General features: G+C 31.6%; 1 protein-coding gene across 1 annotated transcript; it reads left to right on the top strand.

The window, feature by feature from the left end:
* Window positions 1-30: 30 nt before the first annotated feature.
* LOC145324166 (growth hormone secretagogue receptor type 1-like) lies at window positions 31-22,816 on the top strand. Its single transcript, XM_080166792.1, has 19 exons — window positions 31-199; window positions 3,206-3,273; window positions 3,528-3,608; window positions 8,423-8,516; window positions 8,849-8,915; window positions 9,883-9,916; window positions 10,837-10,906; window positions 11,636-11,745; window positions 13,377-13,479; window positions 14,255-14,349; window positions 14,793-14,920; window positions 15,388-15,439; window positions 16,256-16,352; window positions 16,823-16,882; window positions 17,708-17,770; window positions 20,903-20,950; window positions 21,435-21,581; window positions 22,227-22,323; window positions 22,709-22,816. Exons 1-19 carry the CDS (start codon window positions 147-149, stop codon window positions 22,814-22,816), a joined length of 1,575 nt encoding a protein of 524 aa, XP_080022918.1. The 5' UTR covers window positions 31-146.
* Window positions 22,817-27,989: the final 5,173 nt, after the last annotated feature.

Raw genomic sequence — 27,989 nt, 5'->3', positions numbered from 1 at the left:
CAATTTTAATTCATGACTATTTTCAGATTTCAAAATGAAATGCTACAAACAATTCAAGTCAAAAAGATAATTTTGGCACATAAATGAGAAAATTAATAAAAATACCTAGTGAATTTTTAAAGTGATATATTTAGGACAATTAAGAAATGGACGGAGACAATCATTTATTCAATGATTCTCAATATAGTGAAAATATTAGGTAGGTTCTTTGGACTTTTTTCTGCTGGTATGTATGAGGCTCTAGCGCTGCATGGCTCTTCAGCTGGTTATGTCTAGTCTCTTGCAAACTTTTTCATTTATGTATTTTCAATGGTATATATATTCTGTCATTTTTTGTTGAAAGTTTTATACTCATGTAAGTTTCCAGATCTAACCAACAACCGAATTATTACTAGTCTCTTGCAAACTTTTCTGTTACATTTATTTTTAATGGTTTATAAGGACTTTCTGTCATTTTTTGTTGGAAGTTTTATACTCGAGTTTCCAGCTGTAACCAACAACTGAATTATTTCGAAAAAATATTTGGTAATTTTAGCTGATTTTGAGGGGCGACACATCGTAATAAAGACGACCTTTTTATCTGTCTCCAAATATTATTTTAGATTTATTTCGCTTGTAGGCTATACCTTATTCCAGATAAATTACTATTGGATTATCAACATACTGTAGGCCTATTGCCATTTGAATCAGTCATGATAACTTTTTTTTAACAGCCTATAACAGCATAAAATATTGATTCTTGTAAGAAATACACAAAATTACAAAGTTAATTGTAGAGTAATTTTGACAGTAACGACTAACAAGATAATTTTTTTTGCAAATCCTTTTTTTCAACCCTTTAAAATATATTCATGACTTTTTTTGTAAAATGTCCAACGCGACAAAATATTGACAGTTTAGGTCGTAATAATAGAGTTACCAGTAAATAGATAAACATTAAATTTTATGTTTAATCAGAGAGAGGGTACAATGAACTGTTTTATACAATAGTCCCCAAAGTTTTATAATGCGTTGTCTTAACAACTTTGGGGACTTTAGTGCATTCTTATTGGTTGGTTCATTAAGTTCAGTGTTTTGTGTATCATTTATGGGGATGTACATTAATCTATTGGCCATTGTCTTATCCCTTTAGATCCCTGTGTTTTAATTCACGCCAAAACAAAATACACAATTTTTCTAAAGTTTGATTTAGTGATGTTAGTAGCGAATCTACTCTATTGTTCATTTTGTCTGTCAGTCTGGCCGTAATCTGATTTTCGCTGCCGCTATTTTAGATAAACGGCTAAAATTTTTGGGTATGATTTTCTGTACAAATGAGCATCCAGTAATTAATTTACTAGGAACGTTGGTCTTTCGACCAAGTTTTAAAAGACAGAGCTACTTATTCTTTTAAAAAGGTTTCGTGATGAAGAACTTTTCTCATATTCTCTCTTTTTTATGACATTTGTAAATCTGTTCTATAGCTTACTTTGCCCGTCTGTCTATGCTTTTTGTTTTGTTTTTATGGATGTTGCCATTCTGGTTGTATCTCTAAGCTGTCTTAAGTCTATTGCATGTGCTGTCATAGTATTTTAGTTCTTATTGCAATGTTAAATAAGGAAGCCTATTGTCAAAATTAGTATATATTAGTATTACGCAAATCCTATCCTACTAAATGTTAAAAGTGGTGTACGAAAATGTCTTAATAAATGATATAAATTTTAAAGTACTAGAATTTTGTTATGCCTCTGGCATCTAGGGGATTAGGACGGTAAAATAGATTAAAACCATCCCAAGACTTACGATTAATAAAGAAATTAAACCTTTTTTTATCCATATGAATTTCAATTAGACACATTTGAAAAAATTCTGATTCTTTAGTATTTTCTGTTTAAACCACATTTTTATCTTTATTTGTTTGTAAAGATTTTATGTTGGGTAACTTGATATTGCCACACTTAAATGGAAAACAAGTATTACAGCATCCATATGAAGCAAAGCATATCCATTATTTGATGTTGTAACAGATTTTCATGTATTCTTTTAAAGTAATGCTCCCAGCTGGCTAAAATAACGGAATCCACACCATCACCTCCCATCCTACTGGAGGAATGAACTGATCAATGAATGAAGTACATAATAGCAACCTAAATTGACAGTAAATTTTTCCTTGTCAATATATCCAAGTAATCATATATCAATTTATTCCTGTATAGAATACATTGAACTGTAAATTACACTAATACCAAAAGTTTTATAAATATGATTTCTCATTTGTTGACTTGAAAACTTTGTGTACTTTTATCAAATCTTGATTGGTGGGTACACACTAGCAACTAATTTTTCCATTAGACTTTTAGGACGGACAAACATTGATTTTATAAAGTAGCTTCGCTTCTAAAAAACATCGTTTCTCAGTTTGAAAAATGTTCCCATATATTTGCCATCATTAATTTTGGATAGGTTAAGCTATATCAACTCTTCTCTGTTGTTTTAACAAGGACAAACAAGTCTGCAAGCAGTGAAGTATAGTTTTAAATTATTCTTGTTAAATTCAAGCTGTATAGTGTTTGCGCCTCTAGCCTCTTACATTTTAGAGAGAAAAAAAATATAAAAACCTGCCTAGGGACTAAAATGGGGCTTGATATATAGAACTTAATCGGTTCAGTGTTCAGCGAGATCTTAAAAAGCAAACAAAAAAAATTACTACTCTATAATATAGGAAACAAATAATCATTTATCGCATCGTATCATAGACAGATTTCCGCGGATATTAAATAAAAAACTACACTATTGAATTAGCCAAGTGACAGTGAACAATAAATTGATATGCATCCCCAATGATAATAAACAAACCTTTTTTCAAGGAGAATAATAGTATTGGTTGAAATGTTTTTACACTACTAGCTTGAAACGTACCAATCAACATTTAAAATAACTTCCCAAATTTTTTTAGCCAACTAATATGATCAAAGTTGTTACAAAACTTTTACAGTAATGTTGATGGTTCTAAACTTCTAACCCAGGAATGGATACCTCTATTATTTTGTTTAGTTACACTAATGTTGATGGTTCTAACCCAGGAATGGATACCTCTATTATTTTGTTTAGTTACACAAATGTTGATGGTTCTAACCCAGGAATGGATACCTCTATTATTTTATTTAGTTACACTAATGTTGATGGCTCTAATCCAGGAATGGATACCTCTATTTATTATGTTTAGTTACAGTAATGTTGATGGCTCTAACCCTGGAATGGATACCTCGATTTTCAACATATCAACTACTACAGGTAATTTACTTTCTTTAATCATTTACGTTATGGCTTCGAAACTGATTAATACCCGCTGGATTAGAACTGGTTCTCAGCCATACTGAAAAATCATGTATAGCATTGTATCACAGAAAATTTACAGAATATCAAAATAAAAATAATAATACAAGAAAATGGGAGCTTGGTACCTCAACCCACCCTACCTCCCTGTATTATTGTTATATATATTATTACTGCACTATTATGGATATAATTATACTTGTTATATTTAGAAAATGGGAGCTTGGTACCTCAACCCACCCTACCTGCCTACATTGCATACACTAGTCTTTCATTATGTAGCTTAGTTTTAGGTAAGATATTTTAATGGCTACTCTATAATTCACTCAGTACGTTTTCATCCTATTTAGACTTAGTATTTCATGGTCTATAGATGTAAATACATAAAATTTAGCTTAAGTAAATGTCACTGCTTTTGGCCTACCTCTTCTTTTAACTTTAGGTAATACCTTATCTCTTTTCTAGTGGGTTTCTTCCTCCCTTGCAATCTTTCCCTCTACTATGACGTCAATAGAATCGGTAGGCCAAAAGCTGTTATATCTATCCCTATTTTCCTAGGGTACTAAAAACTGCTACTTTTTTACTTAAGCTAAGTTTTATCCCCTCACAAAATTTGTAGAAGTTTACCTTAAAACTATTCTTATTTATCTTTAATCTTATTTGCTTCTTTTTCAATCAATACTAACAGAAAGCTAAATTTCAAAGCATTTTGAGCTAGTAATAAGTAATTAAAACAGACAACATTACTTTCTTTTATTTACTCAAAAAACAACTTATTGGTCATAGAGAAACCCTATGTTATTGGTCTAATATGATGTAAGGTTTTGTGATTATTACTTTTTCAAATAAAATATATTTCCAATAACGCAAGTTTTTTCAAATTAAAGATATGTTCTATACCGCTAGTTGAAGGGTGTTTGTTGACCCACAACTTTTTAATTTTATTTTGAAAGAATAATATCTTTTGGTGGTGATATTTTTTTTCGAACCAATTCTCTTTAGAGGGGAAAGGGACAGGGTTACACTCTTTGCATTTAAAGCAATAGAACAAGAATTTGTCCAGCATTTAAACCGGTTCTAATCTAAATAAAAGTGCATCAAATATCACAATAACTTTCATTATAAGGCAATTTATGTGCGACAATTTGATTAACATAGAGGTACTACAAATAATATAAAAATATTAAAAATTACTTTTGTGTTGATTATAGATAAAAAATTCTAGCAACTAGATGCTCTCTATTCAAAGGAAAGGTCAAAGGAGGTAGGTTAAAATAGCCTAAAACCAGCCCTGAAATGAATTTTTTTAAAGCATAAACCCAACGTGAAAACTATGTTAAACTTGCTAAAATTGAGAACTGAATCGATGTAGTGGTTAGCCAACTTAACAAGATTCAATAATTTTTATAATAGGATTTATTTAAGTAATATTTGTAGCACTACTTATTTGATAATTGCATTATATATTCAATTAGTCTCTATATTAATATTGGATACTATACCTAGATATTAAGATCAAGTCGGGAATAAGAAGGGAAATTTATTTCCACTATGGCTTCGAAACCGATCAATATACGGTGGATTAAAACCAGTTATCAGGCCTACTAAAAAATTATGTAATATTTTCCTTTTATTAGAAAATAAATAGTGGTTTTAATCTTATAATTGTAGATTTTTAATTTCCGCGGAAAGCTGTTTATAATACGATGCGATACATAACTATTGCAAACTTGGAAAGATGGTTAATAAGATATATAAGTTTTCCGGAATTTTTAAGTTAGGGGGAGATTTGAAATCTGCATCAAATTTTGAGGATTTTTTTTATAAAATTCGTTTTTTCTATAATTCTTTATCTAAAAGCGGAAATGCAATTTAAGTTAATTAATTTTGGCATCTGTGATTGGTACATCATTCAACCAATTAGAGCGCAGGTAGTTTAAAATCCACCTATCCTATTGGTCAAAATTAATTAACTTAAAATGCATTTCCGCTTTTAGATAAAGAATTGTACAAAAAAACGAATTTTATAAAAAATCCTTAAAATTTGATGCAGATTTCAAATCTCCCCCTGACATTAAAATTCCGGAAAACTTATATGTCTTAATGGTTAATGCAGACATTACTGGCTACACAGTTTAAACCAAACTTTTAATCCTGCTTAGGATGGGAGGAAGGGGGGGGGAGGTGGGTAAAACCCTGCTGACCTATACTTTCGTTGACCTAACCCCGCCGGGCTACCAAGTATACAATGTAACCTAATCTAGTCTGTCGTAGGATAAAAAGAAATTAAATACTACCAAGACCTAATTTCAAGTTTATTTTAAAATATGAAGGTTCTGCGCTCGACCACATACTTTGAGGTAAACCACCAAGACGCCCTCTTTTGTATATTAGACTTGATACCCATATTGATATACAAATTGCATTGGGATACATATTGTCATAGAATTAGATACAATAGAAGCAAATATTTCATCCATATTGTGCATTTTATACTTTAACAAAACCTTATTTATTTTCTACAAAAGAGGAAGACTAACAGCTAATAAGGACTTGTACTTAGAGTGAATTCCAACCTAAAGAAAAACGTAACATAGTATAAAATCAATAGAGTAAGAGTAATATATTTGACGAAGCCCAATCTGTGCCACTTTTGATTCCTTTGACGTCATATAATGAGGAAGATGAGAGAAGTGGGAAAGAAAACCCCTAAAAAGAGATGGAGAATCCCTCAGTTATATTACGTCACAGGAATCAAAAGTGGTGCAAAAGTGATACAGATTGGGCTTCGTCATATATTTGCCTATAAACAGGCAAAATGCACAGTAAGAGCTTTCAGATAAAGTTCGTGCAATTACAGGGTTAATTTTCTGACTGATATTGCTTAAATAGATACCAAAAGTGTATGGCAGATAAATTTTAACACTGTAAAAGCCCAGGGACAAGGGAATGTCTGTCTGACAAACAATTCTATTAAATTCATGCCAATTTATCACGAAACCTCACCAAGTATGTAATGTTATGAATGGTGCAACTATTACAAAAAAGGGCTCTTAGTATAATACATAAGGGTATTCATAAGGGTAATTCACTAAACCTCATGAGAATAGTGTACACTATTAAATAATAAAATAGCAGACGGATTCACAAAAACATCTTACTAAACAAGTCAGATGTAGGGAGATTAAAAAAACATTTTTAAATATTTCCTAAAATTAAAATCTTTAAATTTTTTTCTTATCCATAAAATTTGTAACTGTTTAAAGACAAAAAACAAAATATTTTGACAAATTTTTACTTCGACTCATTTTTAAACACCACAATTAACCCCTTAGAGCAAGTTTAGGCATAAGTTTCAAATTGATTCAATAACTAAAAAACATCTTACTTTAAAGTTAAAAATAAAATTCATCGTTCATTTCTTATTAAAACAAGGATGACAACATTCATAAAAGCGAAGCTCTGAAATAGAAAGACAAATGGACATTAACAGTGTCAGAACTGAATAAACTGAATATTAATGCATATGTCTTTACAAAATTGTAAGTAAATTTGTTGCAAAACTGATTAAATACATGTTACGGTTTTAGAACATACTGACATTTTTAGGACTTGATTTTAGAGATGCTTTGCTTATGTATTTTGTTGTAATATGAATTAGAATTAAAAAAATTAGATGACTAGGATAATTTTAACATACAAAAATTTGTTGTAAAAAAAGTAAAAAATCAGCTTGTTTTAAATGAACATACGGACTTTCTAGTAACGATTATAGAGTTGCTGCTCTTTCTAAATCGTACCTAACTGCTATGGGAATTAGCATGTAAAACTTGAAATCGATAGGATAATGCTAACCTTTTTAAATTATCAAACAAAGCTAACTGTAACGGATGGACGTACAGATGGACGCACGGACCGACCCTAATCATGGAAAAGCTTTGCTTTTAAAAAATAATAACCATAAATCATACAATACTAAATCTATTTGACGATCAACTTAATTTAAAATAAACATAAAAAAACATATATTGGTGCCTTACAACAAAGTTGCCTATGAAGCACTGATTCCCCCCCCCCCCCCATATTTAAATTATATCTGCTGGTTTCTTAAATGCTATACCTAAAGCACTCCCGCCCCTTTGATCGTTTACAGTTTGTTTTAAAATTAATGGTAGGGAAAGGAGGATTCTGTGCTCCACTAGGCACTTTGGGAGAAACTACCCATATTTTAAATTCTGTAAACTTCCTTCCAACTTGTTTCGCAATTAGGGGCAAGATGTTGTCGAGAAATACAAAATTAAACCACAACAAAAATTATAAAATGTTTGATTTGGAAAAGCATAGTTATATAGTTTAAAACTTTATTGCTAGGTGTCGCAAAAACTTTTTTTCTTTTTAATTTTTAGATGGGATAAATGTTTAAACAATCTGAAATATGTTTCAAAGTATCACAGCTATCCACTGTTTGGATTTTCAATAAATTTTATTCACTATTTAACCTATAATTTACGAGTAGTCTATGATTTAGATAAAATATCTAAATAATGTAAAAAGCTTACTCTATGTTCATTTATCTCAAAAATAAACATAGTACTAATCTCTGAAAATCATTTTTGAATGGCTTATAGTAAATTAAGCAAAAACTGACAAAATAATGTTTTAGATTCTTGTCAAATTCTGCCAAAAGTTGCTTAATCTCATCATCTAGTTTAAACTGGAAATCTATGAAATCAGCTCTAAAGCATTGTTTGCCAGAATAGCCTTCCCTTGTCCCTGGTAAAAGCCCAAAAAGTTTAGAGATAGTGGTTTGAAATCCATACGAGCCTGATAGGTGGACAAACCGACAAGATTTATTCTAGTGTTGCTGCGCTAATAAAAATGGTTAGTTAATAGATCCCTAGTATAGATTTACATACAGATAATTACCTGCCCCCCTTTTCCAAGGACCTTTTTCGTCAGCTAGCAAACTGTTTTCTTCTACTTGTCTGTGTTAATATTCCCGACACTATTAGTTGATTTTCAAAGACCCAATTCAGAGTCGGCACAAGGCATACAGTTATTTAACCCCATCCGCCTATAGTTTATTATTCTAATGGTTAATGTTTAGGTATTGGAGTACTTGGTAACACATTAGTGATAATTGTCATCCTCACATCAAAATCTATGAGATCTTCCACAAATCTTTTCCTATTAAATCTCAGGTACGGCTCAACTTCTTGGTTTGCTACTCTATAATTCACTTTGTCTTCTAGGCTTCTGATATTTTGGTAAAATACTTTGTTTTAAAGAGTAATCAGTACTCACCTTACTAGGTCGGTCGGTATGTCAAATATATCAAAAATATAAAAGAGTTATATTGAAACATATGAAAGATATATTTCAAAGGTTTCGTGATTTTCTTATCGAAATAAATTGATGATTTATGAACTAAAAATCTTCCTTTTAAATAATGTTGTCTGTCCGATTAAGTTTTTATTCTGTCAAATGCATTGTTAAATTCAAAACGTTTTAAAATTGGATGTTTTTATTTTAGTTTTGCAGATCTGTTAGTATTAGTTATATGTTGTCCAAATGGAATGATTGAAATGTACATGAGACGGGTAAGATAGAGAGTTTATGTAGCAAGGCTACTCTACAATTAGGGTGTGTCTATTGTCTGTATGTCTCTCACAATTCCAGATTAAGCTGACTTGTACACATTTACAACCTTAGACTGGTACAAACGCAAAATTAAAAGTATTATGATATATGTTTTATTCTTTCCATTAAGATCTGCCAACGACTGAAAACTATGGAGTTTTTAGGGAAACTTTCTATTGGCTTTTAGTGGGTATTTAGCGATTTTTCCTCGCTAAAAATAACCCCTGGAGGCATAGGCGTCCAAGGGGGGGGGTAATGGGCCATTTGGCACCCCCAAACGATTTTGGGGGTGCCGTAGGCACCCCCAAAATTTTGTGAACAATACCCCCCCCAAAAAAAAAATTACCCCTACCTTGGGGGTGCCGTAGGCACCCCCAACGATTTTGGGGGGGGTATTTACCCCCCCAAACCATTTTGGGGGGGTAAATACTCCCCCCAAAATAGAAAATCTCTAACAAAAAAAATTTTTGCGCGCTTCGCGCGCATTTTTAATACTAAATTTTTTATAAAATTTAAATTACCCCCCCCAAAAATTTTACCCCGGGGGTAAAATTTGGGGGGGGTAAACAAATTTTACCCCTGCCAACAGATTTCAGGGGGGGTAATTACCCCCCCCAAGCAAATTTTACCCCCGGGGTAAAAATTTTGGGGGGGGTAAAAAAAAATTGCGGCGCACTTCGCGCGCCATTTTACCCCCCCCAAAACGAAATTACCCCCCCCTTAAAAAAATTTTACCCCCCCCAAAATAAAAAGCTTGGACGCCCCTGCCTGGAGGCTAGGCCCACATCCACCTATATTAAAAGACCAATCATCAATCATTACTTTAATTATAAATGTTGGATAAGTCAATATTAACAATTCTCTTTTTTCTTGTATTTTTTATCTTTTTTAATTCTTTTTAATTTTAATATTTGTTTAATTTTGTAGGATATATGGTTGATGGGAAATACTATGTGCCATTTAGGAACACTTCAACCCTTGTATTATAATATACAAATAATAACAAGCGTAGCTACTTTGGGATTAGGTTACGTCCGTGCGTTTGTATGTTATTAAGTTGACTTATGATTTTATAGCAGTTTCCCTCATATTTCATCATGACCTGAAACGAACTTTTTTGATAAATACATTTAAGGAATAGTTGGGTCAAATAAAGTTACGTCAATTTACGTTTCTTGTGTAATATATATTTTAGAAAATGCGCCATAAAATACAAAGCATTAGTTTCGAATTATATTTATATGTTATATTTCATTACAAAACTTTCACAAAAGTTTATAGACATGACATATTTTCTTTTCATTGCTTTTGCATAAAACTTTGGAAATATGGTATAACTTCATTTTCATAGAAAGGTTCAGGGATAAGACAATGGCCAATAAAATGGTGTACATCCCCAATAATGATGTACAAAATTGCCTCTTTTGTATTGCCTCAACTTAATGAATCAACCAATCAAAATACAATAAAAGTACTCAAGGTTGTTAAGCAAACGAATTAGAAGACGTTATTATAAAGCTTTGGGGATTGGTGTTATAAGGAGCCAAATGTCCAATTCCTTCCTGGGTATACCTTCATTTTCGTAGAAGAGCTACTCTTTAACTAACTAGTTGAACCAATGATTGAAAATAAATGTTACAAGTATAGATGTATAAACAAGACAATTTCCTGGCTCCAGTCTTGAGGACCTTTTCCGTCTGCGAGCAAATTGCATTATGCTCTTTTTTTTATCGACTTGGCTGTGTTAATATTTACGATGCTTTGGCTGATATTCAAAGACCCTTTAGAAAGACGCTAGGGTCCACGGGGTTGGGAACTTACAGTTACATAACCCCTCCCCCTCTATTTTTTTACTCTAATGTTTGAAGTGTGGTAATTGTATAGTACCATTTATCGAGCTTGCAGTATCCCATACCTCGGTATTAACCATCCTCGCAATCACAGTTGAAAGGTACAGTCATTTCACACCCAAATTTTTATAATCGAAGCTTTTCTATAAATATGGTCGGTCCGTCCGCCCGCCCGTCTATCCGTAACGATTTGGTGTTTTCGTTAATTTAGCATTGTCCTATCAATCTCAAACTTTGCGTGGTGATTCCTGTAGACGTAAGGTACGAATTAGAAAGTGTAGCAACTTTATAATCGGTACCTGAAAGTCCGTACGTTCATTTTAAAAACATGTTGAATTCTAAATCTGTATGTGATATATTTATCCTATTGGTCTGATTATCCTAAAATATAAATATACCTTAAACAGTATCTTTTATTTACGCAATTTTGTAAAAAAAAAATCATGTCCCTTTGACCAACCGTTTCAGAGCTTCTCTTTTATGAAAGTTGTCATTCTTGTTTGCTATAAAAGTAGCCACTAATCTTTAGAAGACTTTGCTGCAAATTTTTTTTTCTGTTCATTTAAGATTCTTTTGTAGAGAAGTCAGGGATTTTAAAGGATACCTGATTACATTTATTTGCATAGATGTACATTCCCACGGATGATACACAAAATTATTGTTTAAAATGTTTGGAAAATACTAGTATGTAATTAACTAACCAGAACTCAATGAAAGTACTCAAAGAATATTATAATATGGTTATCAAACTAAGGGTATTATTGCAATTTATGAACTTTCCCTCCTACCCCGAGAAAAAATATCTGCCATTACTAAATTGAAATGTTCAGATACTATGCTATCTGTATCCCACTGAAGGCAGGACGAATCTGGACTAAAAGAAAAGCTGGACTGGTTTGCTTGATATCATGGACATTATCACTGCTACTTACCTCTCCAGGTAGACGAAACATTTGATGTATATCTTCACAAAAAAAGTTTATGAGTAGAGTTTACTCGCTTTCCAGGAAAATAACATAAAACCTGAATTTTAAAAATGATATAGTATTAGTCCCGACCCTTTCGTGTCTGAACTAAAGACAAATAGATTTTACCCAAAAAAGATTTAATTAACTTTAAATCTTAAATAAAATGTGTCAAGGGGTATAATATTATCAGAATATTTTCATTTTATGATTGAAATAATATCACAAATTCTCTCTGAAGTGAACACAGCGAATTTGATTTTAGGTCATGGAACATTACAATTTTATCTTATTTTAAAGAAGCGTAGCTTTCTTACAATTGATCTTTATATTGAAGAAAAGAAATCTTTTTGTGATTAATTTTAAGCAGCTGTTTTTTATCTTATATCATCATTTACTGTTTTATTTTGAATTCAACAAAATTGGACCGGTATTATTGGAGATCTTAGACTTCAGACAAAAAATCATTATAGCTTATATTATAGGAATACTACCTTATATTGGCTTTGTATTTGTATAGGGGAGGGAGGTTGCATAAAAATAGCCTTGCACTATAGTTTATCTATATATCTGTATTAATTCTTCCACCTGTTCTACAGATGTAGATGCTGCTTGTACTATAGTTTATCTATCTGTATATATAACCTTGATTATTATATTTAGTTCTAGCTATGGCAACATATAACACAACAAATCCAAATTCTACTACATTTTCTACAAATGTAGATCCTACTTGTTATATAGTTTATCTATCTGTATAAAGTGTGTTACCTTTTTATATGTTTCATTATTATTTGGCCATAACTTGGTCAAAAATGCTCACAAATCAGACCATTTTCGATTGAAGATACTCAAATAGTTCCCTTACAAGCCCAATCAATCAGTTTTAAGATATCTTTATATTTCAAGGAAAATTGATGAAAACACCAGAAAAAGGCAAATTTGGGTGTTACCTTTTATATGCACAGATACCATAAAATCAACAGAAAAAATACTTATTTTTACTTTTCTCTCATTTTTAAAGTTTGATTATGTTAAATTGGCTATTCTTGAAGGGATTTATGCATTGATTATACTGAAACATAATATTGGGTAGAAATTAATATATTTCAAAAAAAAGAAAATTTGGAAAATAAGAAATTTGACCGCTATCACTTCAGAGGACAGCTGCCAACCTCCAGTTGACAGGATTTAGTTAAATACTTGTTAGCGATAATAATTAGCCCAAAAAGTAAAACAAAAAGTTTTTTAATATGGTAAAAAAAATGATAATCTAAATCTTAATTTTGGGGATGATGATCTGAAGGACGCTCTTATTGGTGGTGATGATGACCCAGATGGTATCCAAGTACATGAGCGTTATGACAACTCATCTATTGAACTATGATCCAATTTTTGTATGTGTAGCAGCCTCCAATTAAAAGTTGTAACAAGAAATATAACCATCTTTTAAAAACTACTGTATTTACCTTATGAATTGGAGAATTTAAAAACCATGATTGTATGTTTTGGGATTTCTCTTGATTGGAGAATGCTACAAATACAAAAAATAGATGAGTTGTCAAAAAGGTAACACACTTTATATAACCTTGATTATTATATTTAGTTCTAGCTATGGCAACATATAACACAACAAATCCTAATTCTCCTACATGTTCTACAGATGTTGATGCTGCTTGGACTAAAGTCTACTTCATGATCATTATTAGGTAAAATGTTCTTTCTTTTTACAGTTGCTATCCCCTTTCTTCTATTTTTGTTTTAAATTAAAAGATAGAAAAATTTGTAAGAGGGAGGAAGTAACCAATATTTTACAATGAAATTTATTTAAAAACTAGATAAAAAGTTCAATCATTTATTCTAATAAGTCTTTAATAAATCTTCTTTGTTTATGATTTTGGTATAGACATATTTCTTTACTCTCTTTTTGAAAACAATATTGTAGAAAATCATAAATCTTGAAAGACAACTCAAAGAAATTTTTGTCCTTGAACATTTTGAATCCTTTGATAAACAATAAATCTTTGAGTATTGTTTTATTGAATCTTATAAACAACATGTACTGTACATTTTTAATATATTTATTTTGTATTCTCTAGAAGAAAAAAATATCACATATTTCTTTTAAAAAGTTAAGATATATTTATCAGCTACATTCAGGAACAATACAGCCAAACGAACAAATAGAGAAGCAAATAATTTAAATTTTCTAAATTTGAATAAATTGTCCTTTTAAAAAGTTTGAAATACTCAACAAACTGTGCATTTTCTGACATTAACAAAGCATTTGATTGAAATAAAACCACTTTTTATACCTCTTCATAAAATCAAACTTCTTAAATAAAATATTATAAGGTTTACTATAAATGTAATTTGAAATTTTTAAAACCTAATTGTTCAAAAAGCCTGTTGTAAAGACCCTTTCAACTATCTCTTGATTTCATTCAAGATATGTGTATTATTTATTAATATCTTATTTTTCAGTTTATTTTTCTGGTTACCATTGGTAGTATTAATTCTGTTGTACTGTACAATAGCGAGACAGCTGACTGCTAAAGGCCCTCCAAACAAACATATGGGTAAGTTATTTTATGAGCACAGCTGCTCTATGCTTTAATCCATCAACCTTTGATATATATTGCTAAAAGGACCATCTTAGTTAAGATGGTTGTGAGTAACTACTCTTCATTATCTTCATAAGGTACACATAGGGAAAATGTATTGATAAATAACAGGCTCATTTCATTACTAGGCACAGTTGGAACTTTTAGACACAAGTCGTGCATCAAACCGTCTAAAATATCACCTTAGAGAGACAAGTAATTGTGTGTAAATGTCTGTTAATGGTACTTTTATTGAATCTTTGGTTGGTTGAAATTTGCGATATCCAAACTTTTAAACAGATAATTCCAACCTATAGAATGGTCATTTTTTTATCATGATTGGAGATTTTAGTTAATTTATCTTCCATTGTCTTATCCCTTAAGATTCCGTGTATTACCTAAGATTTAAATATTTTTAGGTCCTAGTGTATCCGAGAGAGATATGAAGGAGAAGGAAGGAGCCGCTATAACGAAGGGACGGAGACAAATAGTTTTGATGCTGGGCACTGTAGTTACTTTCTTCTTTGCTTGTCTTCTACCTTTCAAAGTAAGGATTGAATACTGGGCTCGGCAGCCGTGCGTCAGCTGCGTCTAAGAATTGGATTTAAACCCATTTGGATCCTTTCGAAAAAATTAAAACAGGGATTGCCGTAATTGGTTCAGGTTTAGACTTTCAGTTGATATTTTAAAATGTTAAAGGATGATTTCTCTTAGTCTTACAGTCCAAGTGAGTTATGGAGTATTTGTAAATCGTTATAATTGTATCTATATTCCCTAAAAAATAGAGCCCAATCGCATCAGTGGTCACTGAGATCTTAAGTTGCAGACAACCAGATAGATAGACATCATTATATGTTATATTCTATCATAGATATAGTCGTATTTCAGCTGTCTGTCTCTAAAAACACGGAGTAATTCAAATTTACTCTTTAGGGCAAATGGACGAATAAAGTAAGAAAAAGGGTATCCTCACTTATATTTTTGTGCTCTGATTCTAATAATCTTCTTGTTTAGGTATTGACTATGTGGATTGTTGTTATTCCCGTTGAAGTTTTTGAGGCATTAGGTAATAATTACGTGTTGATACAAAACACCTATATCACAAAAGACCTAACCTACAAAAGAACTAAATTACAAAAGACCTAACCTTACAAAAGACCTAAGTCTACAAATAACCTATTCCTACAAAAGACCTAATCCTTTAAATACCAAAACCTACAAAAGACATAATCCTACAAAAGACATAATCCTTCAAAAGACCAAAACCAACGAAAGACCTAATTTTTCAAAAGACCTAATCCTACGAAAAACATTATCCTCCAAAAGACCTGAGCTGGATCTTTAAATGTGTAGCCGTTGGCGTGGCTGTAGCCGTGGCCGTAGTCATGGCTGTGGCTTTAGCAACGCTTTAGCCACACTAACGGACTGTGGTCACTTTTAGCGTGGTTAACCACGCTACGACTACGACCACGCGTTGCCAATATGATTTAAAGATCGCATTTTTTTTTTGTGGCCACGGCAACGCGTGGTTAATATGATTTAAAGATCGCTATTAGGTTGGTGGCTGTAACTCTGACCACGACTACGGCAACGGCTACGCTTTTAAAGATCCAGCTCTGAACTACAAAAGACCTAATCCTTTAAAAGACCTACATTACAAAAAATCTAATCAAAAGACTTAATCTTACAAACCTAATCCTGATTTTTTTTATAAAGGATCAAAAATATAAAGGACTTATAGGCCCCTAAAACTATAGTCTCCCAACATTTCACACTAATAACACTCACTTTAAAATTTTTTTATTCCCTTTAAATTTTTTTTTGAAATTCTTATTACTCTATCCAACCAAGCACAGTTAGATTTTAGTTTTATATATTTTAGATAGTGAAGTGTATTACAATCTACTGTATTTTTCTCGGCTGATGTTTTACATAAATTCAGCCATCAATCCAATCCTATACAACACTATGTCCTCCAGGTAGTATTAATTCTCACATTGCATTTTCCATCCATCTTCACATTTTTAACATAGATAATAGAGTACAAACAGCACAAAGATGTTATTTATATTTCCAAAAACTAGAGTTCAGATAAATTGTAACAAAATGCGAAGTATTATTTTCTACAATTAACACAAGCCTCGCAATTCTTTTTTTTTTAAGTTTATTTTTTAAATACCATTTAATATAATTATTATTGGGGTTGTGTCAGACGGATTTTTTTTAAAGGGGTGAATTAAGGCACATGCTTTCCTGATTTAAATTTTAAGAAGGGTGGTAAAATACAGGGAGGGTCAATCATGGGCTGTTTGTCACAATACTCCAAAAAGTCTTATAATCTCATTTTTTTCTTCGTTGACTTAACAACTTGACGTCTTAATGTACATAGTAACAAAATCTTATAGAATTATTCCTAAAGTTTTTATTCTAATTCATCTGTTTATTATAGGTTTAGAGAAAGATTTCGACGTGTGTTTGGATGTGGCGGACGTTTGATATCAGGATCAAGGTACGATATTAAAAATAAATATTTCTAATTTTATTTATTAAAAAGAATGTTTCTTTTTATTGAACTTTTTCCATGTTTATTATTTATTAATAAATTTGAATTTTGCTTCAATCCTAAATTGGTATATCTATAGCACGAGAACCTACATTAAAAATCGTTAAATAAAGGAAAGAAAACGAAGTAGCGGATTTGTCGTATTTTCACAGCCGCTTTTCATAGGTTATTTCAGTTTAGGTTAGGTAAATGTTGATGAGTGCCCCGCAGGGTTAGGAAAAAGACCTTGCAGGGGCTAGAAATAGGAGGAAAGCTACTGTGAAAATACGACGAAACACGCTACTTCGTTTTCTTTCCATGATCCGAATCTTCAAATATTTTTTTTTCGGATCTACTGCAGTTCACGGTAAAATATTGCTGGTAAGGAATATTTCCAAAAATCTATGAATTTCAAAGGCTGCTAGCTGCCAAACGGTTTAACGTACAGATCATGCCCGCACACTGTTTTAAGCGGCATAAGAAGGTCTACAAATAATCTGGAATAGCCATAAATCAATAATGCATAATTATCTCGCAGTGCAGAGAAATGCGCGAAAAAGACCTATTTTATGCGTTTTTTCTTCAGTGGATCTTTCCCTGTGCATAATTGGATCTTTGCTATTCCAGATTATTTGTAGGCCTTCTTATACCGCTTAAAATGGTGTGCGGGTATGATCTGTACGTTCAGCCGTTTGGCAGCTAGCAGCCTTTAAAATTCATAGATTTTTGGAAATATTGCTTACCAGCAATATTTTACCGTGAACTGCAGTAGATCCTTTTTTTCTTTGTCAGATTTTGGAGTTTGAGCATGACCCATAGATCTACTAGTTCTTCAGCTCTTACATCTTCTTCCAGGTTAGTTTCATTGTAAACAGACAGGAAGATGGCAGGCATCCAAAGGGATAAGACAATTGCCTATAAATTGATGTTCATCCCCAATTATTATGAACAAAATTACCATTTCTGTATTTTAAGATTAGTGGTTAAAATGTTTGAACACTTAACAAACCAACCAATCAAAAGCCAACGAATAAGAAAAGTTATTGTAAAACTTTGGGAACCTGTGTAATAAACAGCCCATTACTGATTGTCTAACAAATTTTGGGTTATTTTTTCTTGGAACATTAAAATTGTAAGGAGGATGGAAAATAGCCTAAAAAAGGTTTCTGTTTAAATTATATAGTCCAAGGATATTTTTAGAGACTTTAAGTAGCACACCAAACTTTTAATTACATTTAAAAAGTAATAATTTGTAATTGTATATTAGTTATTTCTCGCATCGTATTATAAACGACTTTCCGCGGATATAGAAAGTACAATTATGAGATTAAAACTAGTTTTTTTAGCCCCGAGGTGCCGAAGGCACGGGCTAAAAAGATTGTACATTTCTATATTCGTAGAAAGCTGGATATAATAAGATGCTAGACATAGTTTTTTCGTATGGATGAGAACTGGTTCCTATCCACCGGATTCGAATGAATACGAGAAAAAAATTTAAATTATTATTTATTTGTTGCTGCGTCTCTACAATATAGAGGTTTTATTAAAAAGGGGTGAGAAAAGGGGTAGAAAATAGCTTTAAACCATCCTGAGATTTAAATTAAACATAGCCTAGAACCATTCAGCTTCCCTATTAAGCTTTCCTATAAATTATAACTTAAAAGATTCAGCAGTTATTGAAATTTTAAGCTTCAAACAAAAAAAAACTTACTACTTGATATATTAGGATTATTGATTTATTTCTTTAATAATTAGTTAATTTTATATTTATCTAAAAACTACCTCTATAAAAATAGATAAATAGATACCAGCATTTTTTATTAACAAAGCATTCATATTGAATGATTATATTAAGGCCAAGGTATTATATTTCTTTCATTCATACTTTTTATTACATCATGGAAAACAAATATATCACGCCTGCCTTTAAATTAACCTAAACTAAGTTGAGTTGCCCAATTTATGCTTAAAAATTATTTCAGCCGACAAACATAAAGATAATAGCTAATAGTTTAATTTTTAGTAGCAAAGCTACTCTATAATTCACTTTGTCTGTCCGTCTGTAACTATAAAATAGGATTTATCGGCTGCTATTTAAGAAGGACTGCTAAAATACCTCTCAGTAATGAGAATCCAGTAAACAACTTACTTCGTCCGTCAGTCTGTTGGTTTAAAATACAAATATATTTTTGGTTCGGAAAAGTTTTTTGGATTTTCTTCCCACATCTGATCTAAAACTCACTTTGTCCGTTTGTCCATCCGTGATTTTTTAGTGCTTTACTACGTGGAATATTGTCATTTTTGTTTTAGGTATAAATAAGTTTTTTTTATAGAATATCTTGAAAGAGGGTTTCTAGTGTTAAAACCAACGAACCAAACAAAGTCACTTTTTATAGTGTTGCTACAAAAGATCTAATTCTTTAAACGATCTAATTCTTTAAAAGACCTAATCTTATAATTCATAATCACAATCCTACAAAAGACCTAAAATACAAAAGAACTAATCTTACAAAAAGCCTAATCCTAAAAAAGACCAAATTCTAAAAAGTCCTAATTCTACAAAAGAACTAAATTACAAAAGACCTAATCCTACAAAAGTCTATATAAAATACAACAAAAATATGACCTTTTTTTTGTATTTTAGGTCTTTTGTAGGATTAGGTCTTTATAGCAAAAGGACTTTTGTAACTTGGGTGTTTTGTAATCAAATCTTTTGGCGCAACGCCTTTTCCAAAATTTTCTAGACATACAGTTGGATTTTTTGATTTTTAGAGTAGCTTTGCCACTAAAAAAAGAATTGTATTTTCTTAGAAAAGTGTTAACAACTACTTTCTACAGAATAAAAGTACGTGAGAATTAAACAGTTGTACAAAAAAGTCCTCAAAGCTAGTATGTTTATAAAAGTTGTAGAAATCAAATGTCATTCAATAAGAACCTAAAATTACCAATTAATTTTTATTTTAAAACTGGAGGTTTCAAAGTTTGGAGAAGTGGAACTTTACTCATAGCCTCTAGGGGCTCATACCCTACACTTGAAATTTGTTAAAATATATTTATCATATATTTATTGGCATTCTTTTTTGTCGATTGCTCTTAGAAGATAGTGTTTAACCCAAAAGCCAACACTTGTCTAAAAAAATAAGATATATTCATTATAAAGGTTGTAGAGTTTTTAAGCCTCATAATAACAGACAAACATTGTTTTAATGTTTTAGATTGCTAGCTTGTAATTGTTTTGATTTTATGGAAATATTTATTGACAATACAACTTTTCTACAAATTTCTTTTAAGTCTAGACTTTTTCTACATTTGATACACTTTCACTTATTTTGTATTTTCTGTCCTATATAAATTGTCTTTATAATAGATGTAAATGGATAAAACAATGGCTGGTTAATTTATGTACATACCTAAAGATGATACACAAAGTAACCCTTTCTGTAGAGGATGTAATTGGACGCTCAACTTAATGAACCAACCAATCAAAATTCATTATAACTCCCCGAAGTTGTGTAGCCAACGAATAAGAAAAGATAGTTATAAATCTTTGGGGATTAGTGTAATAAACAACCCAATGTCCCCTTCCTCCCTAACTAATTGTACATACAATTTATTAATGTATGATGAGAGCAAAATGATTTTGTTGCACGTAACTTAAAGGACCCGTAATAAAAATTTTGTAATATCCATCAGTAAAAAAGTTTATAGATATCAAAAATAAAGCAAGAACAACCAAAACTAATGTATGACTATGGACAACGTGACAAGTATGATGTCATCTATCATGGGCATCTTTACAAGAAATTTAAGACATTTTTTTATCAAAAAATGAAATAGCAACCCTTCTATGCAATTCTTTTCTTCGCCGATATTTGTAGATATTATTATAAACATTAGGCATTTCAGGGTTGGTTACTCCCATTTCGCCCTAGTTGCCTCTAGAGGCGTATCCGCAAGTTGAAAATAATAGTCCTTGTTTTATTGTAGACTATCAAGATCAGAAAAACGAAACAATTCACATCAAGCTAAAATCAGGTAACAATTTTTATTCAGAATTAAAATACTTTTAATTACAAAGAAAAAATGAAATATTATTCTTCTAACATTTTATTAAAAATCTTCAAAAAATAAGGCAATGTCAAGCTAATGTCTAACCCAAGGATTAACAAAATTGCACCCACGTGACCAGCAGTTTATGATAATCTTACAATTACTCCATGTAAGAATTTATATTGTTTTTGAGAAAGACGATTCCAATGACGTCATATACGTTTAGGGAAGGGGGGAAGAAAATCTCTTCCCTTTTCTCCCATCTCTTTTGAAGAGATTTTCTTCCCCCCTTCCCTTTTTCTTTCCCGAAACGTATATGACGTCACTGGAATCGTCTTTCTCAAAGTGGGAAAGTTTGGGGTTCGTCACTTTTCTTATTTTTTCGTTAAAAAATCAATGAATGGATTTTACAAAATTAATTTTGTTGTTTCATCGATGCTATTTACTATTAAAAAAAAAATACATTTAGACAACCGACTATAGAAGCAGGAGAGAGAGAGGACATATTGTATGCAGCTTCCAGACAATTAGAAAACAAATTAGACCAGGACATAGATACAATTCAAGTTGAACATTATCAACATAACAATGATGTCAAGAGGAATGATCATAATAGGTAAATTGGACTAAATGCATTGCTTTTTTTGTGGCGATGATACAAAAGACCTAATCCGTCATGTCACCTAAGACCAAATCCTACGAAAGATCTAATCTGATTTCAACTAAGTTAATGAAGGTCTCTTGTAGGATCAGATCTTATGTCATTTAGGTCTTTTGTAATATGGTATTTTGTCATAATTGGTTTTTGCAGGATTATGTCTTCTGTAGGATTAGATATTTTGTAATTAGGTCTTTTGTAGCAACGCCTTTTGGTCACCTTTTGTGTGCATCCCTGTTTGTGTATATAGATATTGATATAAATTCATTTAATTTAAATATCTATCCAAAATAACGAATTGATTCATTTTGAAGATTTTCTTGAAAAGACAAAATTTATTTAAATCCTAAATCATTAGTCTTAAGATAAAACAAAGTGCTTAATACACAAGAACATTCGAACAAAAAGAACCAAATTTTAGATAAAAGCTTTTCCAGTATGGCTTTGAAATCGATTATTATCCGCTGGATTAAAACCTTTTCTCTGTAATACATACAATGATTTAAATTCCTAATCTTTTAACTTTTATTTTAATATCTCCTGAAAGCTGTCTTTAATACGATGTGATAAATGTCTATTATCAACGAAAGTTAATCATTTCAGCAGCAGTTTAGCTGACAAGAGTTATGAGGAGCTAGCTAGTGAAGAAAGTGATCATTTGGAAGCATCTACTGATCAAGATAAATCTGCCACTGTTAAGGTCATAAATCAATTAAGATTACTAATTTAACAATATAATAATTCGAGCTTATATTGATTGGTTTACTTTTAGTAGCAAAGCTACTCTGTAGATACTGATAGGGTCTGTCCCCTACATTTACCTAAATCATCACTCAAAAAAGACAATATAGGAAATTTAATGTATCTTTTTTGTTTATTAAGAGTTCTGAATATTTTATAATATACATTGCTTTAAATAAACAAACAAAAATTTCCCCTCCTCCTTATTTTCAATCAATTAAAAATTGGGGGGGGGGGGGTGGGATCTGTGCTGCACGACTATGGACTTTAAGGAAACCTTCAATTGGGTTAATCACGAGAGCACACCAAAAGTAAAATGTTTAAGAAATTTAGTATGATTTTAGGTGTTGAGAAATGGATTACCTGATGTTATACAGTATGTGGACCTCTGCAGATCTCTCAGTATTACTGGAGGTGCTTCTCCATCAGGCATTGGATTAATGGATATGTAGCTGTAATTATTTTTTTCTATTGGGTTATTTATGCTAATTTTACATATTTTTAGGGTTATATCTCTAATATGGTTTGGAGAAAAATAGCTAAAGTATTAGTTGGAAGATTATCTAAGTACTTTGGACCAATTTTGACTACCTAAACCGATATCTTTCTTATTTATAAGTACACTTTTAGTACATATTTTTGCCCATTTATTTATCCTTTATTCCTGAAATTAGCAGAAGAGAGCGGGAGAGACACAAATTACGCGGTATTCGCGCACAACAAACAAAGAACTGGTTCTGGTACCTGTTCCCTTCCAGAAACACAACCTCTAGGTAACCTTTTAAAAAGTTTCAGATGTCCATATGAATAAATAATTTTACTAAAACTAGAGGTCATTTACAACCACTTACAAAAAAGATAGAGCACCTTTTCCATACCTCGCTGTGTATAAAGATGAATTCGCAAATTTATCTGTTTTTCAAGTTTTTAGTTGTTGTCTTAGTTTATGTTTAACTGTATTTAAATCTACTTCTAAAACTGGTAATCTTTTTTTTTTAAATTCTCTATATGCCTGTCTTTCAGTCTGTTTTAAGGTCTGTATGTTTGAATACTTCTTTTTCCTTGAATGTTGTGCTATAACAATTTCAAATTTCAGACAAAGAACTTTGGATTTAGAAAAAAATGTAAGTTAGGGTTGTTTTAATAGATTAGTCTGTATTTTACAGGGAAAAATATGTTAGAAATAGATTTTAAGATTTGCTAATATTTTAGATTGTAGTAGTAATGTGTTTAGAGCCAATATGAAATCATTTAAACAGACTAGGTATTTCTAACTACCAATGCACAAAACATATAGCATTTTTTATATTTAGTTGCACAAGAATTTCACAATTTTTTTTACATAGTTAGTAACTACTTTTCATTTATTGGTTTAGGGTATAAGTGTAATTATAACCAGGGAGGGAGTGGACATTGGGATTTTTATTACATTAGTCCCCAAATTTTTATAATAACATTTTTAATTTTAAATAAAACTTTTAAAATAAATTGATTGGTTAGTTTATTAAGATGAGTGTCAAAACGTTTCAACCACTATTATTATGTACAGAATTGGGTAATTTTGAGTTTTTTCATTTGGGATTACATCAATTTATCGGTTATTGTCTTATCCCTGCATTATAATACCTATAAATCAGCATTTCTCATAGTTTTATAGTCATGTCATATTTTCATTTATCACTTGAAACACTGGTTTTGTGATTTGTTTGCATTTCAATTCAAGGAGGGAACATTGGACTATAAATTAAATTTCTACCTAAAAATTTTCTAACCACATTTTCATATTCGTTGGCACATGGACTTTGGTTACTTTTATTGAATTGTTATTGGTAGTGTCATTTGGGATTTATGTCAATTTATTGTCCATTTTGTTTATCCCTTTAGATCCCTAATAATTTTAAGTTAATTTTAGTTTTAATTTAGGAGAAATACGAATCTCACTTGCACATTCACTCACAAATTAGTTTGCATGATTTTAAAATTACCTTTTGATTAAATATTTTTTTATGTATTTGTTGGATAACTGTTTGGTAGCACTTTATTAATATTATCGTGAATCAACAAGATATGAGAATAGTGCCCTGTTATGTTAGTATTATAGGAAGTAAATTAGGGGTATGGTCCCTTTCTTGGCAACGCCTCTTAAGGGACGATTCGTCTTATTTTCACAGTAGCTTTTTATATGTTATTTTAGATTAAGTTATGTAAGGTGATTACCCCACAGGATTAGAGCACTCCGCAGTGGCTAGAAATAGGAGAAAAGCTACTGTTAAAATCCGACGAATCGCCCCTTTAGAGGCGTTACCACGAAAGTAGTTATAATGCCATTATGCTGTCGATATTAAGTCAGTCAAGACCAATTTTTATTTGAGTCAACGAAAATATTGTCCAAAAAACTTATTTAACCCATTAATGACAATAGGGTCTTAAACGACGCACAAATTCAAACCTATACTATCACTCTATTTTTTTGTGCTGTCCTTTTTAAATGTTTGTAAATAACTGAATAGAGCTTCAAGTTTAGTCCTCTACATTGCTTGGGCTCTCACTTAATTCGATGACCAGATGAAATCATATTTTCATGGCAGAGGTGGAAAAAATAGGAAAAAATTTCCACACCAGGTCTAACTTTTTTCTATTAATGAATTAAAACATACTTATTTATAATTAATTATAGCATTTATTATATATTTTTAGTTTCTGCTAAGTTTTCTTTAATTTTAGTTAGTTTACATACTTTTTTTTGATAATTTGTTGTGCGTCGTATTGGACGCATTCGGACTAATCATTTTAGCCATTGCGTCCTTTTTGACCTTATAGGACTAATCATTTTAGAATTTTACTGTATAATCTCCTATAATCTGCTAGTTGCTTCGCCCCTAACCTCTAGGGTGGGTGGGGGATGTCAGGAAAATAGCACAAAACCATCCCAAGGTGTTTATAAAGCTTCTCTGATAAGTAAAACCAATTCAGACCCGCAATTTCTGTAATCTTTGGCTTGAGACAAAAAACCTTACTACTTTTTAGTATGGAATACAATACAAGCAGCGGCTACGCCCCTAGAGGCATCTAGGGGCCCTTAGGTTGCGGGGGGAGTCAAATCCCCTCTTTCAATTACAATTTTTTAAAGAACAAGTTTTTTTTTAAATTTTGTTTTTTTTTATTTTCTAGGGGTGATTTCTCTCGGGATGGTGGTGGTACCCTCCTTCAAAATAGCTATAAACCTTACCAGGACCTAGTAGAAGCTACCATGTAACGGAGCACCATTTAGGTTCAGTGGTTAGCAAGGTCCTTTGGTACACACACAAAGACATACAATAACCTGTTACTTTATTTTAAGGATATAAAAATAGTAGCGCAGATAATCTACAACTAGGGTCTGTCTGTACGTCCACCTGTCTGTATTTCCATAATTGCATCCAAATAAATAATAGCTACCTTACAACTAGGGAATGTATGTATGTCTGTCTATATATCAAAATTACAGCCAATTAAAGACTGTAAATATGTTTATACTTCTGTAATTTTTATTGCAGCCTAGCTGTTAAGGGATTCATGAAAATAGCGCAGATACTCTACAATTATGGTCTGTCTGTATATACGTCCGTCTGTATATACACAATTGCATCCAATTAATTAACAACTACACTACAACTAAGAAATGTATTTGTTAGGGATCTAAAGTAATAAGTCAATGGCCGATAAATTGATGTACTTACTCAGGGCTATTATACCATAAAATATTTCTGTAGATTATATACATTTAGTGGTTGAAACATTTGGACACTTAACTTAATAAACCAACCAATCAAAATACAAATACAATTCCCCAAAGTTAGCAAGACAACAAATAAGAAAAAGTTATTATAAAACTTTGGGGACTAACAGGGGCTGGGAGGGGGGGCGAGGGTTTGTCATGTATTTGGTTGTTCAATATAATTGTCGACAAAATCATATTTCTTAGCTAAAGCATTGTAATAGAGTGAAAGGATATCTCTCTGTGTATCTGCTTAACTGATATGCTTCTTTTTTTTTACTTTGTAGCTTCTCATAGGTCCTGGGAAGGTTTATAACTAACTATTTTTTGGGAGGTTACCTCCACCCTCCAAAGAGAAATCGCCCCTTAAAAAAAAAACCCAATACAAGAAAAAATAGAATAAACTACATGAAATTAATTCTTTTTAAATCTAAAATAAAAAAACATTGTTGTTGAATTCAATGACCTCTCCCCATCTCAAGTGCCCCTAAAGGCCTCTAGAGGCGTAGCCATTGGTACCAAATAATTATATTCTGAATTGTTTTATACAGACGAATGGACGTACAGACAGACACTGATTGTAGAGTATCTGTGTGATGTATCCTTATAATAAAGTAACAGGATATATATTCTACATGTGTCTGTGTGTACTAAGGGATCTCACTAACCACTGAACCGATATGGTTCTCCTTTACATGGTAGCTTCTCATAGAACCTGGTAAGGTTTATAATTATTTTGGGGGAGAGTATCATAAAAAAAACCCAACACAAAAAAAATAGAATTAACTTAATTAAATTAAGTCTTTTTAAATCTAAAAAAAAAATATTGTTGTTGAATTCAATGACCTCTCCCCATCTCAAGTGCCCCTAAAGGCCTCTAGGGGCGTAGCTACTAGTACCAAATAATTATATTCTGAATTGTTTTATGCAGACGAATGGACGTACAGACAGACACTGATTGTAAAGTATCTGTGCTATGTACATCCTTAAAATAAAGTAACAGGATATACATTCTATATATATGTCTGTGTGTACAAAGGGATCTCACTAACCACTGAACCGATATTGTTCTCCTTTACATGGTAGCTTCTCATAGAACCTGGTAAGGTTTATAACTATTTTCGGGGAGAGTACCACAACCGCCCTAGGAGAAATCACCCCTAGAAAATAATAAACCCCTCTCAAAATTTTTTATCAATTTTTCTCTAAAAACTGTAATTAAAAGAGGGTGTTTGACTCCCTTCCAACCCAAGGGTCCTTTAATGCCTCTAGGGGCGTAACTGCTGCTAGTATAGTGTTCCATACTATACAGTAGTAAGGTTTTTGTCTGAAGCTAAAGATTATAGAAATTTCGGGTCTGAATTGGTTTTACTTATCAGGAAAGCTTTATAAATATCTTGGGATGGCTTTATGCTATTTTTCTGACATTCCCCACCCACCCTAGAGGTTATGGGCAAAGCAACTAATAGATTATACAGTAAAAGCCTAAGATGATTAGTCCGATATGGTACATAATAGACGCATGGGTAAAATGATTAGTCCGAATGCGTCGGAAACGACGCAAAAAAAAACTTCTTTGGTATGCCACAAATCAAAAAATCTAAAAATACAAATGTCTTACAATCCCTTAAGGAAGCTGTGTTTAAAATTTGAAGCGATTCTGACGACAGGGGGGAAGTTCGGCACTAATGGGTTAAAGAGCATGTCGATATTATAACAGACACGACAACTTTATTTAAGCCATACAGTTGACATAGATCCTTGAAATTACATATCAATAGAATACAGACAGTTTGCAGTTTGTCCATAGCGGCTTAATATATCTATAGTCTGCCACATAATTCAGCCGCCACTGCTAAGCTGCTAAG

This window comes from Acartia tonsa, chromosome 7, assembly GCF_053477335.1.
Source record: "Acartia tonsa isolate MP-2025a chromosome 7, ASM5347733v1, whole genome shotgun sequence".
Taxonomy (NCBI): domain Eukaryota; kingdom Metazoa; phylum Arthropoda; class Copepoda; order Calanoida; family Acartiidae; genus Acartia; species Acartia tonsa.
The sequence above is the reverse complement of the archived record's forward strand: the minus strand, read 5'-3'. Positions and strand labels throughout refer to the sequence as shown.

Bases quoted from the DNA above. Each gene is read 5' to 3' on its own strand.
- LOC145324166 (XM_080166792.1), top strand. From the start codon at position 147: ATGGACGGAGACAATCATTTATTCAATGATTCTCAATATAGTGAAAAT. The intron at 3,609-8,422 runs GTAAGATATTTT...GTTAATGTTTAG, and splicing joins ATTATGTAGCTTAGTTTTAG to GTATTGGAGTACTTGGTAAC. The intron at 15,440-16,255 runs GTAATAATTACG...TATATATTTTAG, and splicing joins TGAAGTTTTTGAGGCATTAG to ATAGTGAAGTGTATTACAAT.